The sequence below is a fragment of the Pelophylax lessonae genome (assembly GCF_965119305.1).
Source record: "Pelophylax lessonae genome assembly, chromosome: 8".
Lineage (NCBI taxonomy): Eukaryota > Metazoa > Chordata > Amphibia > Anura > Ranidae > Pelophylax > Pelophylax lessonae.
In genome coordinates, this window is record NC_138775.1 from 131,183,331 (window position 1) to 131,200,269 (window position 16,939).

At 44.0% G+C, this 16,939-nt stretch overlaps 1 protein-coding gene across 1 annotated transcript in view; it reads right to left on the bottom strand.

Moving 5' to 3' along the window:
* Positions 1-16,939, bottom strand: part of GSG1 (germ cell associated 1) — a gene marked incomplete at its 3' end in the record, with an annotated part of 91,523 nt that overhangs the window by 37,501 nt on the left and 37,083 nt on the right. The window contains exons 3-4 of the mRNA XM_082265797.1: positions 15,909-15,956; positions 4,523-4,675 (exon numbers count right to left, since the gene is read on the bottom strand). Of these exons, the coding sequence (XP_082121923.1) occupies positions 4,523-4,675; positions 15,909-15,956 (201 nt within the window). The remainder of the gene's footprint in view (positions 1-4,522; positions 4,676-15,908; positions 15,957-16,939) is intronic.

Below are 16,939 nucleotides of genomic sequence, written 5' to 3' on the forward strand. Positions count from 1 at the left end.
CCCCACTGTCATCTTCCTACTATCCCACCCCCTGTCATCTTCATCCCCCCTGTCATCTTCCTACCATCCCACCCCCTGTTATCTTCATCCCCCTATACCCCTCTGTCAGTTTCCTACCATCCCACCCCCTGTCATCTTCATCCCCCCTGTACCCCTCTGTCAGCTTCCTACCATCCCACCCCCTATCATCTTCTTCCTTTATCAGCTTCCTACCATCCCACCCCCTGTCATCTTCATCCCCCATCAGCTTCCCACCATCCCACCCCATCATCTTCACCCCCCCTGTACCCCTCTTTCAGCTTCCTACCATCCAACCCCCTGTCATCTTCATCCCCCGTCATCTTCCTACCATCCCACCCCCTGTCATCTTCATCCTCCCTGTCAGCTTCACCCCCCCTGTCAGCTTTCTACCATCCCACCCCCTTTCATCTTCATCCCCCCTGTCATCTTCCTACCATCCCACCCCCTGTCATCTTTGTCCCCCCTGTCATCTTCCTACTATCCCACCCCATCATCATCATCCCCCCTGTACCCCTCTGTCCGCTTCCTACCAGCCCACCCCCTGTCATCTTCACCCCCCTGTACCCCTCTGTCAGTTTTCTACCATCCCACCCCCTGTAATCTTCATCCCCCTGTCATCTTCCTACTATCTCACCCCCTGTCATCTTCATTCCCCCTTTACCCCACTGTCATCTTCCTACCTTTCGACCCCCTGTCATCTTCATCCCCCTTCTAGCTTCCTACCATCCCACCCCCTGTCATCTTCATCCCCCCTGTCATCTTCCTACTATCCCACCCCCTGTCATCTTCATCCCCCCTTTACCCCAATGTCATCTTCCTACCATCCCACCCCCTGTCGTCTTCATCACCCCTGTCATCTTCCTACTATACCAGCCTCTGTCATCTTAATCCCCCCTGTTATCTTCCTACTATCCCACCCCCTGTCATCTTCATCCCCCCTGTCAGCTACTACTATCCAACCCCCTGTCATCTTCATCCCCCCCTTTACCCCTCTGTCATCTTCCTACCATCTCACCCCCTTTCATCTTCATCTCCCCTGTCATCTTCCTACTATCCCACCCCCTGTCATCTTCCTACTATCCCACCCCCTGTCATCTTCATCCCCCCTTTACCCCACTGTCATCTTCCTACCATCCCACCCCCTGTCATCTTCACCCCCCCTGTCAGCTTCCTACCATCCCGTCCCTGTCATCTTCATCCCCCCTGTCATTTTCCTACTATCCCACCCTCTGGCATATTGATCCCCCCTGTCATCTTCCTACTATCCCATCCCCTGTCATCTTAATCCCCCCTGTCATCTTCCTACTATCCCACCCCCTGTCATCTTCATTCCCCCTTTACCCCACTGTCATCTTCCTACCATCCGACCCCCTGTCATCTTCATCCCCCTTCCAGCTTCCTACCATCCCACCCCCTGTCATCTTCATCCCCCCTGTCATCTTCCTACTATCCCACCCCCTGTCATCTTCACCCCCCCTGTACCCCTCTGTCAGTTTTCTACCATCCCACCCCCTGTAATCTTCATCCCCCTGTCATCTTCCTACTATCTCACCCCCTGTCATCTTCATTCCCCCTTTACCCCACTGTCATCTTCCTACCATCCGACCCCCTGTCATCTTCATCCCCCTTCCAGCTTCCTACCATCCCACCCCCTGTCATCTTCATCCCCCCTGTCATCTTCCTACTATCCCACCCCCTGTCATCTTCATCCCCCCTTTACCCCACTGTCATCTTCCTACCATCCCACCCCCTGTCGTCTTCATCACCCCTGTCATCTTCCTACTATCCCAGCCTCTGTCATCTTCATCCCCCCTGTCATCTTCCTACTATCCCACCCCCTGTCATCTTCATCCCCCCTGTCAGCTACTACCATCCGACCCCCTGTCATCTTCATCCCCCTTCCAGCTTCCTACCATCCCACCCCCTGTCATCTTCATCCCCCCTGTCATCTTCCTACTATCCCACCCCCTGTCATCTTCATCCCCCCTTTACCCCACTGTCATCTTCCTACCATCCCACCCCCTGTCGTCTTCATCACCCCTGTCATCTTCCTACTATCCCAGCCTCTGTCATCTTCATCCCCCCTGTCATCTTCCTACTATCCCACCCCCTGTCATCTTCATCCCCCCTGTCAGCTACTACTATCCAACCCCCTGTCATCTTCATCCCCCCCCCCTTTACCCCTCTGTCATCTTCCTACCATCTCACCCCCTGTCATCTTCATCTCCTCTGTCATCTTCCTACTATCCCACCCCCTGTCATCTTCCTACCATCCCACCCCCTGTCATCTTCACCCCCCCCTGTCAGCTTCCTACCATCCCGTCCCTGTCATCTTCATCCCCCCTGTCATTTTCCTACTATCCCACCCTCTGGCATCTTGATCCCCCTGTCATCTTCCTACTATCCCATCCCCTGTCATCTTAATCCCCCCTGTCATCTTCCTACTATCCCACCCCCTGTCATCTTCACCCCCCCCTTTACCCTACTTTCGTCTTCCTAGCATCCCGCCCCCTGTCATCTTCACCCCCCTGTCATCTTCCTACTATCCCACCCCCTGTCATCTTCATCCCCCCTTTACCCCACTGTCATCTTGCTACCATCCCACCCCCTGTCATCTTAACCCCCCCCTGTCAGCTTCCTACCATCCCACCCCCTGTCATCTTCATCCCTCCTGTCAGCTTCCTACCATCCCACCGCCTGTCATCCCCCCTGTCAGCTTCCTACCATCCCACCCCCTGTCATCCCCCCTGTCAGCTTCCTACCATCCCACCCCCTGTCATCACCCCTGTCAGCTTCCTACCATCCCACCCCCTGCCGTCTTCACCCCCCCTGTCAGCTTCCTACCATCCCACCCCCTGCCGTCTTCACCCCCCTGTCAGCTTCCTACCATCCCACCCCCTGCCGTCTTCACCCCCCTGTCAGCTTCCTACCATCCCACCCCCTGCCATCTTCACCCCCCCTGTCAGCTTCCTACCATCCCACCCCCTGCCGTCTTCACCCCCCCCTGTCAGCTTCCTACCATCCCACCCCCTGTCATTTTCATCCCCCCTGTCAGCTTCCTACCATCCCACCCCCTGTCATCTTCACCCCCCTGTCATCTTCCTACCATCCCACCCCCTGTCGTCTTCATCCCCATTTTACCCCACTGTCATCTTGCTACCATCCCACCCCCTGTCATCTTCATCCCCACTTTACCCCACTGTCATCTTCCTACCATCCCACCCCCTGTCATCTTCATCCCCCCTGTCAGCTTCCTACCATCCCACCCCTGTCATCTTCATCCCCCCTTTACCCTACTGCCAGCTTCCTACCACCCAAGCCCCTTAAATTTACTGGTGCACATCACATATGATGGACGCAGGGACAATTTATTTTCTTCCAGTGAGAACATCGAAAGAAGGACATTTGTCCTTCCAGTGAAACCACCAATGCAGGGATTTTTTCAGTGACACCAAGGATGCAGGGACAATCTTTTTTCCAGTGACACCACAGATGCAGGTGCATTTCTACCCAAAACCCTGCTCACCCATAGTGCAGTGACCGTGTTTTAAAAATGTTTGTAAAGTTTTTTTTTTTTGGGGCTGGCGCAAGTAGCTGGTCTTGCCTAGGGCGCAAAATAGTCTAGCACCGGCCCTGACTTTATCAGGATACTGAACTAGCCAGACAAACACCTTGCCTACACTACAACTACAACACTAAGGGACATAAAAATGTGTAACACGAATATTTATTGGCCATAGTAACCAGCCAGAGTTATTGTTTCATATTCAAACTAAAGACTCTAGAAATGGCAGTTTGAAGCTGGTTGGTTGCTATGGGCAAGAATAACATAAAACGCAAATAGCAATTATGAGCAATATACTGATAATTCAGATTAAAGCTAATCTCCAGGCAGGTATAAAATAACACCAATACATAATGAATAATTCTTTTTTTTAATCAACTAGTTTAAGTTCCAGAATGTAGCTGGTTATCAGCCTCTTGAAAACCCCTGCACAAAAGCACTTAGACTGAGAAAGGGAGGGGCAGCAATTTAGCCAATCAGGTGTTCGGCATACACAAATTCTGACCAGGCAAATTCTGATAGGAAGAGATAAATAAAGAGTAACAGTGAGATGGATAATGATGCTTAGCCATTGTCCAATCAAAGTCTGGAGGTTGGAAGATGACCTAGCTTTATTGTTTAACTACAGCAGAGAAATACTGTACTGTTTAGCAGAGCTGTGTAAATCTTAGGACTAAGTGGTCAGAAATGCAAATGCTTTGGCAAGTAATACAGCTACCATACTTGTACTTCAATTGTGTATTTAGCTCTTTGCCTGGAATTCAGCTTTAAACTTTTTATATTTTCTGATGTGGGTCTCATTGACTAACATCAGAAATAAAATGACCAGCAAAACTAAAAAAGTGTTTACATGTAATAATATGATGTAATTGACTGATACACATTTTAATTTGCTCAGTTTAATGTCACTTTGGAAATATTATAAAATATAATTACCTGAAAGTACTGAGGACATTGCAGCAAATGCATTGAGCTTTAGTCCACACACAGGATTCCCAGTGTATAAAATTTCCAGTAGCAGAAGCCCAAAGCTAATTACCAATAGTGTGATGTAAATCAGCTCAGATCCCAAGGACAGCCATAGAATTCCTAAAACAGGAAAAATGTAAAAAAGTATATTTTGTTTAACATTAGAAGTGAAATAAGGGAAGGAAAGATTTAATTATATGCAGATGACATACTTTTGTTTTTTTGGGAGATGTGAATTGTTAGTTAATCTCAGTGATGGATGTCATAAAAAGATTTGGGGGGAATTTCCAGGCTATCCATCAACTGGGAGAAATCTCCCAGTAAATTAACTAGCGCAGGACTTGCCAGATAGTGCCAAGCATATACAGGTGGTGGAGAGCTTCAGATATCTAGGAATAAATATAACTGTGAATCCCAGACTATATATAGTTAAAAATCTAGAACCATTGATGAGCGTATGGAGGGAAAAATGTGAAACATGGGGCCGCCTCCACTTAACAGTAATGGGCCGTGGCAGCCTGATTAAAATGGTGTGGCTGCCACAACTCTTATATATTCTACATAACTCACCAATCTGGATCCCTGGAGTGTGGTTTGGGAAGCTAGAGATTTTGATTAGGAAACTGATTTGGGGGAAAAAACAAGCTAGAGTTCATCTACGAGTGTTACAGCTTTCAAGAGATAAAGGGGGTTTGGTTGTTTCACATCCCTGTGAGTTATTTTTTGGCGGCTCAGCTGCAACAGATAGGGGGTTGGGAGTCAAGTAGTGATATTGTTAGATATAGCTCACGTGCACTATTAACTTGCACCCCACATACATTTTTGGTGGAAGCATTGGAGGCAGAATCTCGGGGGGGGGGGGTAGAACCAATGCTCCCTAACAAAGTTAAGGATTAAGGTTTGGAACATAACACGAACAATGTTTCAATACTTAGGAAGTACAAACTATACACCAATTTGGGATAATGTGAAGCTGCCTGAGTTGGAGAAGTTAGAGGGTTTTGGTAATTGGCCAGAAAAGGGAATAGTAAGGCTGTCACAATTATATGTAACAGGGGTGCTGAACACTTTTCAAAAGCTAAAAGAAGAGTTTGGGTTATCAAATAGAAATTTCTATCAATATTTACAGTTGAGACATGCACTGAGTGCACAATTTCAAGAGGAGGGGGTGAAATGGTGTGGAGTACCCTTATTAGAAAATCGGGTATTACCTCCCATAAGGGACAGATCTCGGAGCTATATAAAAAGATACATTTTAAAGTATTGGAAAAAGACTCCGAACTCCCTAGTAGATTAAAATGGAAAGTAGATGTGGGGAGGTTGACGGATGTTCAGTGGAAAGAAATAATAACTTCAATAGATCTGTTGTCCCTCTCCGCAGCGCAGAGGCTCACAAAGTTTTATATTGTGCATAGAGCATATTATACACCCAAACGATTGTTTAGATTTGGGAGACGCCCAGATGCAGCTTGTCCCAGTTGTAGAACGGCAAATGGAGATTTGATCCATATGCTATGGAGGTGTCCCAAACTGCACAGATATTGGGTTGAGATAATGGGTAAAATAAATGTAATATTTGGAACATGTCTACGGCTGGACCCAGTATTATGTGTGTTGGGATATATGGAGCAGAGTGTGAGACTTGGGTCTAAGCGCTTGGCAATAATGAGATGTCTAGAGAAATGTTTTTTGGAAATGTATTCCGCCCCAAACACTTAAAAACAGCAGCCAGTGAAAATAAATGACAATTTGTGAAAAGAAATCAATAAATCAATGCAGCGCTGATAAAACAATATAAAGTGCGAATTAATGCTTACATAAAAGCAAACTCAGTAAATTGTGCAAACAAATGCAAAAATTGTGCAAATACACATGGGTGAAAATCAAACCAATATACACTTTGAAAAGATAAGTGAGTGCATATGCAAAACTATGTAAATAAAGTGCATCATGTGCATATATATGAAAACATATACAACATTTTTTTTTTGCGCAAACACATGTGCAAAAAATATGCACGTATCAAGTGCATATATGTTAAAAAATAGGAAAAATATAGCAAAATTGTGCAAACATATGCGCAAAAATATGCATGTGTTAAGTGCATGTGTTAAAAAATAGGAAAAATATAGCAAAATTGTGCAAACATATGTGCAAAAATATGCATATATAAAGTGCATATGTTTTAAGAAATAATTAGTCCATGGAAAAGTTCATATAACATCCACCAAAGAGTGCAGATGAATCCTCCTTAGATGATCCTAGATATGTGACCACCATCAATATTATAAATGAATCAGAGGCTTACTAGATAATAGGGACCCAACAAAGCGTAAACTTTTTTGGTCAATCAGGCTGACACAAAGGTAGATGATCCTTATGGCAGATGCCACAGATCTTCCATAGAGAGGTATAGACTCATCTTTCACAAATCACAATAGGATAATCTTTGGTGCCCACAGCAGGAAAATACTATCCAGGAAAAGCTCAAGGAAAGAAAAAACTCACATAGCGTGTACCTTTAGAAGCAATGTATTATCAAAGGAAAAACACACTTACAGAAATCCAGTGTAAACAGCGCTTGTACAGATAAATATCCTCAGCATATGCAGTAGACCCGACGCGTTCCACGTCCCTATTATCTGGAAAGCCTCAGATTCATTTATAATATTGGTGGTGGTAACTAGTGATGGACGAACATCGGCCGGGGCGGTTCGCGAACGTCAGCCGCAAATTTTCTCAAATGTCCGCGAACCGCAAGTTCAAGGCGGGCCCCATTGACTTTAATGGGAGGCGAACTTTAAAAACCTTTAGGTCATATTTGCAGCCGAAAAGACTTACTAGCTGTACACAAATAGTCCCACCACATGGACAATGTCATAACTGAATTATTGCAATTGGAAAAGTTGGCCTAAAATTTTTTTTTTTTTACAGCAAAAAACATTTTTTTTTCCCTATATCAGCCAGAACTGACAGCAGCCGGTAAATACATGTCAAATACATATAGGGTCCATTCACACATCTGTAAAATGGGTCTGCATCCATTCCACAATTTGGCAGAACCTTTACAGACCCATTGATTTCCAATTCCAGTCTGAAAAATTACACAGGATAAAGAAGTAAGTGTCGGCCAGTACAGGCCCAAAAAATTAGCCCACATGCGTTTACCTGACAGCTAAGGACGTAGTATTCTGTGGCTGAAGGTACATTAGGCATTCACAGGATAAATAAGTAAGTGTCGGCCATAAAAGGCCCCAAAAAATTAGGCCACATGGGTTTACCTGTCAGCAAAGAACGTTGTATTTGGTGGCTGGAGGTACATTAGGCATTCACAGGATACCGAAGTAAGTGTCGGCCAGTATAGGCCCCAAAAATTAGCCCACATGGGTTTACCTGACAGCTAAGAACATTGTATTTTGCGGCTGGAGGTACATTAGGCATTCACAGGATGAATAAGTAAGTGTCGGCCATAAAAGGCCCCAAAAATTAGCCCACATGGGTTTACCTGACAGCTAAGAACATAGTATTTGGTAGCTGGAGGTACATTAGGCATTCACAGGATACAGAAGTAAGTGTCAGCCATTATAGGCCCCAAAAATTAGCCCATATGGGTTTACCTGACAGCTAAGAACGTTGTATTCTGTGGCTGAAGGTACATTAGGCATTCACAGGATACAGAAGTAAGTGTCGGCCAGTATAGGCTCCAAAAATTAGCCCACATGGGTTTACCTGGCAGCTAAGAATGTAGTATTTGGTAGCTGGAGGTACATTAGGCATTCACAGGATACAGAAGTAAGTGTCAGCCAGTATAGGGCCCAAAAATTAGCCCACATGGGTTTACCTGACAGCTAAAAACGTAGTATTTGGTGGCTGGAGGTACATTAGGCATTCACAGGATACAGAAGTAAGTATCGGCCAGTATAGGCCTCAAAAATTAGCCCACATGGGTTTACCTGACAGCTAAGAACGTTGTATTCTGTGGCTGAAGGTACATTAGGCATTCACAGGATAAATAAGTAAGTGTCAGCCATAAAAGGTCCCAAAAATAAGCCCACATGGGTTTACCTGAAGGCTAAGAATGTAGTATTCTGTGGCTGAAGGTTCATTAGGCATTGACAGAAAAAATAATTGTCGGCGATGAAAGGCACCAAAAATTAGGCATTCAATGGACATGAAATGCCTTTTATGCCGCTGTATTTAGCGAAGACAAGGACCAGGAATTGTTGTGGGTGGATGGCGGTCGGGCGGATATTTGTGGCCTGTCATGAGGAATTTCAATGAAACATGGTCTACTGGTCACATGTGTTGAATTCCTCAGAGATCCATGCCTCATTTATTTTCATAAATGTGAGGTAGTCTACACTGTTATGAGCTAGGCGAGTGCGCTTATCGGTCACGATCCCCCCTGCTGCACTGAACGTCTTTTCGGACAGGACACAAGCCTGCCCACCCAGTAGTCCAGGGGTTCATCACTCCTCAGAGCGTCCACATCGGCTGTTAACCCGATGTAGTTGGACACCTGTCGGTTTAGGTGTTCTCTGATGCTGGATCCGGAGTACAGCTGTCGATGGTTCGACTGAAAGAAGGATCTCATATCTGAAGTGACCAAGACATCTTCAAACTGCCCTCTTTTTGCAGGCGCTGTTGTATTGCTACCCGCAACTGTCTCTCTGTGACTGGAAATTCCTCTGCCAGCGCACGCAAAAGCAGAATGCAGCATTTCCCGCAGCAAGGCCTGGAAGTGCTGCATTCTGACCGCCCTCTGTGATACTGGTAACATTTCCGCCATTTTTTGTTTGTACCGGGGGTCTAAGTACATTGCCACCCGGTACTGGTCCTTGCCCTTTATGCTTTTTATACGGGAGTCCCCCTTAAAACACTGGAGCAGGAAGGCCCCCATTCGCACTAAACTGCAAGCGGTATAGTGGCCTGGCTCCAGCTCATCATCCAGGATAATGTTGTCCTCGTTCTCCTCCCCCCATCCACGGATAACACCAGGGATTCCAGAAAGGTTTAAAGCATGCGCTTCTTGCTCCTCCTCATCCGCCCTGGAACCATCCTCCTCTGACTCCTCTTTAGACTCCTGTTGTTGACTTTTCTCAGATGGAGTAGCACCCACTGGGAATTCATCCAATGTTGCGACTTCTTCATCTTCCTGCTCCTGCTCCTCGACGGCTTGATCAATACACAACGCAATGCACGCTCCAGAAAGAAGGCGTAAGGTACGATGTTACTGATGGCACCCTGGCCGTGACTGACCAGTTTGGAGATCTCATTGTATGGCCGCAGAAGTCTGCATGCGTCCCGGGTAAGCAGCCACTGGCGAGGTGAAAAAAAAACAAACTCCCCAGAACCTGTCCTGCCGCAGAGTTCGTACAAGTAGTCGTTGACTGCACATTTCTGCTGGAGCAGCCAATCAAGCATATGCAACGTAGAGTTCCATCGCATCGGGCAGTCACAAATAAGACGCCTGACGGGCAGGTTGTGTCACCGCTGAATGTCAGGAAGCCGAGCCATGGCTGTGTATGACCTTCTGAAATGGCCCGAGATTTTCCTGGCCTGCCGCAAGACATCCTGGACCCCAGGGTATATGGCAATGAATCGCTGCACCACCAAGTTCAGGACATGTGCCATGCATGGCACGTGTGTTATCTCGCCCTGTTTCAGCACGCTCAGCAGATTGGCACCGTTGTCGCACACCACTTTACCAACTGTCAAATTGAGCGGTGTCAGCCACTGATCTGCCTGTGAACGCAAAGCTGAAAGGAGTGCAGGACCAGTGTGGCTCTTGGCTTCTAGGCACAACAGACGCAGCACAGCATGGCAACGTCTCACCTGGCATGTGGAATAGGTTCTGGGGATCTTGGGCGGCGCACCAGAAGAGACAGTAGCAGCGGAAAAGCAGGAGTCAGCCGAGGAGGAGAGGGAGGATGGAGGAGGAGGAGGTTAGAAGGTTAGAAGGTTCACCCAGTGGGCAGTAAAAGTGATATACCTTCCCTGCCCGTGTTTGCTAGACCATGTGTCTGTGGTCAGATGTATCTTGGCACCAACACTGTGTGCCAGAGATATATTCACTTGAGGCTTAACATGGCCATACAGCTCTGGAATGCCCTTCTGCGAGAAATATTTCCTGCCTGGGACCTTCCATTGTGGTGTTCCAATGGCCACAAATTTATGAAAGGCCTCCGAGTCCACCAGTTGATATGGCAGTAGTTGGCAGGCTATCAGTTCCAACAAGCCAGCAGTCAAACGTTGGGCAAGAAGGTTATCCGGCGTCATAATTTTTTTACGCTCCAACATTTGGGCCACAGAAGCCTGCCTTTTTCCAGAACAACGTGAAGACGGCATCATGGAAGGTGAAGTGGAGGACAATTGTGGGGAGAGAGGAGAAAGAGAAGGAGAAGAGGCTGGACGGTGAGAGCCTGGAGTGTGGCTTTGTGGGTTCTGACGGTGTTGCTCCCACTGGGCTCGGTGATGGGAGTTCAGGTGCCTTCTTAAGGCGGTCGTCCCTAGGTGAGTGTTGGGCTTACCGTGACTTATGCATTGACTGCAAAGGCTGCAGATGGCAACACTGTTGTCAGCAGTGGACACATTAAAAAAGCCCACACTGTGGAGCCATGAGCCGGCATCCTGGGACCAGATGTGACTGTACATAGTTGATGGCTCGTTCCTGATACATTTGCAGTCTGCTTTGTACCTCTTGTGCAATGCAAGTTCTGCCTTCTTTTCCTCCCTATCTGCTGGTCCATCTCTCCCTCTGAACTCCCCTCCTCTTCCTCTCTTGTGGCCACCCACGTGACGTCCATAGACACGTCATCATCCACGTCACGTCAGATTAACTGCAATAATTCCGGAGATTTCACATGTAATACACATCAAAATGAAAATAAGGCATATATCTTTTTCAAAACTTAGCAGGGATGGTGGAACCCCTCTACAGATATTTGCCATACAATTTAACTTAAGTGCAAAAACGTTTTAGTTGGAAGGTTCACACCAGTAGAGAACTTTCATTTTTTAGATTGTTATACCTAATTTTATATGTTTTAGTTACTATTATAATGTAAATTATTGCACTTGAAGTTAATTTTCCACCACCCATGCTAAGTCCATGTCTTTATGGACCTTGCTTTGTGCACTGGTGCGCAGTCATGTTGGAACAGGAAGGGGCCATCCCCAAACTGTTACCACAAAGTTGGGAGCATGAAATTGTCCAAAATGTCTTGGTATGCTGACGCCCTAAGAGTTCCCTTCACTGGAACTAAGGGGCCAACCCCAACCCCTGAAAAACACCCCCACACCATAATCCCCCCTCCACCAAATGATTTGGACCAGTGCACAAAGCAAGGACTATAAAGACATGGATGAGTGAGTTTGACTGGCCTGCACAGAGTCCTGACCTCAACGATAGAACCCCTTTGGGATGAATTAGAGCGAAGACTGCAAGTCAGGCCTTCTCGTCCAACATCAAGTGCCTGACCTCACTAATACGCTTCGTCAAACATTCCCATAGACGCACTCCTAAAAACGTGAGGGCAGCCTTCCCAGAAGAGTTGATGCTGGTGTAGCTGCAAAGGGTGGGCCAACTTAATATTGAACCCTACGGACTAAGACTGGGATGCCATTAAAGTTCATGTGTGTGGTGTAAAGGCAGATGTCCCAATACTTTTGACAATATAGTGTGTGTGTGTGTTTGTGTATGTATGTACATATATATATATATATATATATATATATATATATATATCAGCCCTCAAATTTCCCACTCGCCTGCTCGCATTTTGCGAGTGGAAAATTATGTAGGGCGAGTGTGGGGCTGCTCCGGGGAAGAGAGAGAGAGGAAGAGGAAAGCTGGCCGATAATGACAGAGCGCGGATCATCCCACTGTAACAGCTTTAACTGTAATTGCCGGGCACTCGCCGACACACACAGTCCCGCCTCCTAGCCCGGCTTCTTTGATAGACAGAACACCTGGCCAACCAGGACTTGTGACATCTATAAAAAGGAGCCGGGTTAGGATGCGGGACTGTGTGTGTCGGCAAGCGCCCGGCAATTACAATTAAAGCTGTTACAGTGGGATGATCCGCACTCTGTCATCGGGCCAGCAGTGGCATACCATCCGCTGACCATCCGATTTGTGTCCTTTCAGTTCTGTTCCGTTTTTTGGAACGGAACAGAACCCTATTTTTCTTCCGTTAAAAAAAAGGAACGGATGCAAAATCGGATGTCAGCGGTGTCATCCGCTGACATCCGCAATCCCCATAGACATACATCCGCAAATGGATGGGATGATATGCGGACATACGGAGCAGATGACACGTGTCCGTGAAAAAAAAAAAAAAAAAGTGCCGGAGCGGAAGAAAAAATCGGAGCGGCCGTGTGAAAGAGGGCTTACAGTGAGTATTGATGGTGAATGAAGACAAAGTAGCAGAAGACTGAAGAGAAACTAAGGAGGCAGAGCAGGGTCTGTTCATGTATCAGGAATGGAGGAAATAAAGGAGCAAGAACTAATCATGGACCATTAACAAAATAAGAAGTAGCAAAGCAGGAATGATCCACTGCTGAAACAAAGAAAGGATCAGCAGCTGATTGTGAACCATTGGGAGAATAAATAGAGGAAAAGCTGAATGTGGCTTGGGACAGGTAGAAAGATAAAGATAATACTGGGTGGTTAGAGTAGAAGCAGAGCAGAAGGTCATTGTGTCTGGAGGAGGCAAAGTGGAAAGTGAGAAGAGGGGATTTATGGTTTATATTCACAAAAAACACAAATAAATTAGACAGACAAGTGGATGAGCTAGTACAACAAATATACAATGCCACCTGCTCTGATAATAGATTGTCAATTGTGCATTAAACCAAATGCTGGGTCATTTATAAGCAGAAGGGGATGAGACACAAATCAGACTCCTACATATTTATGAACTGCAAGACAATTGACATATAAAACTCTTTTTTTTTTTTAAATCGGCTTTTCATTGCCCATCAGAAAAAATCATTTTTTTTTTTTTTCAGGACTTTCAATTGATTGCCAATGTAAAGGGGGGTCCTATTAGATAGACCTTTCCACCCAATCAAAATCCATCTTGTATAGGTCTTGCTTTAATTAAGTGAAAATGTATCAGTTGATAAGGACTATAGTGTTTTCCACTTTACTCAATGCACTCTTAAATAGTAAGTACAGTGCATTTCAGTGAAGTCATCCTTATTGTACCTTCCTCCACTTTTTTTTACTTTTACTTACAAGTAACCACACTCGTCTAAAATCTTTACTTGATCCCATTTCCGAGTGGGGCAGTGCATCTCTTTTTCATACTGGCTCGATGGATCACATATAGACTTTTCAGTAACCTGAAAGGTTAGTCAACTACAGGCATTAAGCAAAAGCTTTCAGGTTTCTACTATTGCTATTGAGTTCTGTATAGGACCTTGCAGAATTAGCACACAATCATCGCCACAGATCAAATAAGATGGCAGTAGGAGTGTATATCCTGAAGTCACCACAGTGCAACTTCCTCCCTCTTTTTCTCTGCTTCTCCAACTACTCTGAAACTTCAAAGACAAGTTTGAATCTGACTTGTGGGTGTGACAAATGTATTAGTTATGGATTTTTTTTTTTAAATCGACCCTAAAGGTGTAGAAGCCACACAGCAAGGTAATTACATAATCACAGGATCAAAGACAATATGGAAATGTGTGGATTAGTGCAATATAGGAATGAGTGGATGAAAAATTGATCTACTCTGTCGATAAGTGAAGCACCCTCAATGCATCTCAAGTTTTCATTTTCAGTTTTGAATGGCGTATGCTTTTAATAGAGTCTGTAGCATGCAACAACCAACTTGGAAGATGTAGCAGAAGATGCTGTGAGGTGTTAAGCAGGCTACACAGCAGATATCTTGAGGGAGCAGGGTTACAAATAAGTGAAAGAAGAAAAAATGTTGGGGTGCTCCTTTCCACACTCCATCTTTTTCCTCCCTAGATTTCCCCTTTACTCAGTCTCTCCTCTCTGTGTTCAGCTCTAATTGTATAAAACTTCAGTGTTAATGTGGAACTTAACTGTATCTGAGCACCACAAAAATTCATTATTTTTTAATAAATCTTTTGTTTGTATTTGTAATGGAAAAATACAATGCAAAAAGAGGGCACATATCTGAATAGTGGTATTGCAATGAAAAAGAACATCAAACGCAATAAACACAATATTCAACACAAACTCAGCCATCCATGAATATCTCCATGCTTTATTTTGTTGAGAAATCACTTTGAAAAACACCCCCTTAGCATTCCTAGCCATGGCCATCTTAAGTAAGGGCAGATGATTCATGTAGCATTTATCCCTGGAATCCATCTGCCCCTCAGATAAGGCATAGAAGTAGGAGAATGTACTGAGTTGTGCGCTCCTCCAAATGAAAGGGAAAAGAAATGCCCATGAAGACTCATGGGATAAATTAAATCTTACTGGCCCAGGTAAGAAACCAGGAAGGAAATGAAGAAATGTAATAAAAAAATAAAAAGTCTAAAACAAGTAAATATAATATACGTTTTTATCTATTTACTAATTCTAGCAGCATAAGGATTAACAATAGTTGAGAGAGTGAAGTTCAACCTTACACAGAATTGCACTGGATTTATTCATAGCTGTTTACTGCAGATGAATGCTTTAGTTATACTTTATATTGAGAATCATACCTGTAATTAAATTGTTATGAATGCTGTTTCCCCAATGTAAACACTGAATGTACCCAATATTATCTGTGCTTTGTTTTAGAGAGACAACACCTCACCACACTGTTTTGTTTCCTCAAAACCTCTAATCAAAAAATGCCAATAAAAAAACTATTGAAAGAAAAACATTGGGGTGGAGGGGCAATTATGTGCAATTACCTTTTAACTGAAAATGCAAATGCCCCCAGGTGATTTCTTAGAAAAATATTTGTTTTGTACAGTATACTTAAAACCCAATAAAAAAAAAAAAAAAATAGTTGTTGTTTTTCTACATTTTAACCTTTCCCTTGGAGCACCACTAAAGGAACCAGATATATACTGTAATCAAGGATTAGGACTACAGAAGCATACAGGAAACCTGGATATGTGTAGGCCTTCAACATCAGTAAATCAATCTTGGGCACATAAAGTATGTACTGTATTGGTAATTAGTAGTGTTACATATTTCTTAATTAAATTTAAGGATGGGATCTAGATTCATTTAATAATTGACTTACTGTCTATGGGTAACTTCCTTAAAACATAAGCAGGTGGCATTGAATGTACCTTAATGATTGCACCAGTTATCATCTCATATAAATAGTTAAAATTATAAATTATATAAACGTATATTAAAAAATACACATACCTCTTTCAGCTGGTGGCGTTAATTCTATAAAACTTCGGCACTTCTCATCTGCAATAGTTACAAAAAGTACATCATTGCAACATTGAATTATGTAAAATTGTAATCCATTAAAAGACTAATAAGCACTTCTAAAAAAAAAAAAAAAAACAACATTTATAGTTACAAAGTCTAAAATAAATATACAATAAATATTTAACACCATTTTACCTTGGTAATGTTAGTAATTGAATTAATGTTATATAAGACCGCCTGTAATAAATACATAGGAGCATATTTATCAAGTGCCAACTGTCTCACTTATTATTCACCACATTTTTGCTATGATTAACCAATTTATTAGGCCCATTTGACAGCCATGCTTTGCCATTCTTTACTGGGGAATCCAGGTCTCAGTAACAAATTTTACAGCTGCCAGCCCACTGCGGATTTTAAAACAAATATTTAAATAAATATAATTGACTGCTTGAATTAAATACAGCTTAAATTCACTTCCCTTTGGCAAAACACATTCATTTAGTCTGGTGAAAAAAATATTTTGTACAAAAACCCTGCGCTATTTTTTAATTACTTCATTTTTTTTTAACCTTGAAAGAGCAGCTATCACTCCATGGTGCAATCACCACACTAAGGCTCCATGCACACTGGGCTTAAATAAGACAACAGATGCCCTTGCAGAAATAAATACGCTCATACAGAGCATTTTTTGTGCACAGTTTAGGCGAGTTTAGCTGAGTTTAGAAGAATTTAGCATTTTTTCTGCCAAAAAGCTCCAATCAAAAACGCAAACCAGAAGGGTTTTTTTTTCCTATCTCTAAACGCTGAGCTTAAAATATGCCTCTAATTATCCTAATGTGCATAGACACATAGGATAACATTGAGCTGCTTCTACAGACAAAGCACAAAACTAGAAGCAGCGATTTTGAAGCCAGTGTGCATGATGGCACCTTATATCACTTAATGCCTTGCGAAAGTATTCGGCCCCCTTGAACTTTGCAACCTTTTGCCACATTTCAGGCTTCTAACATAAAGAT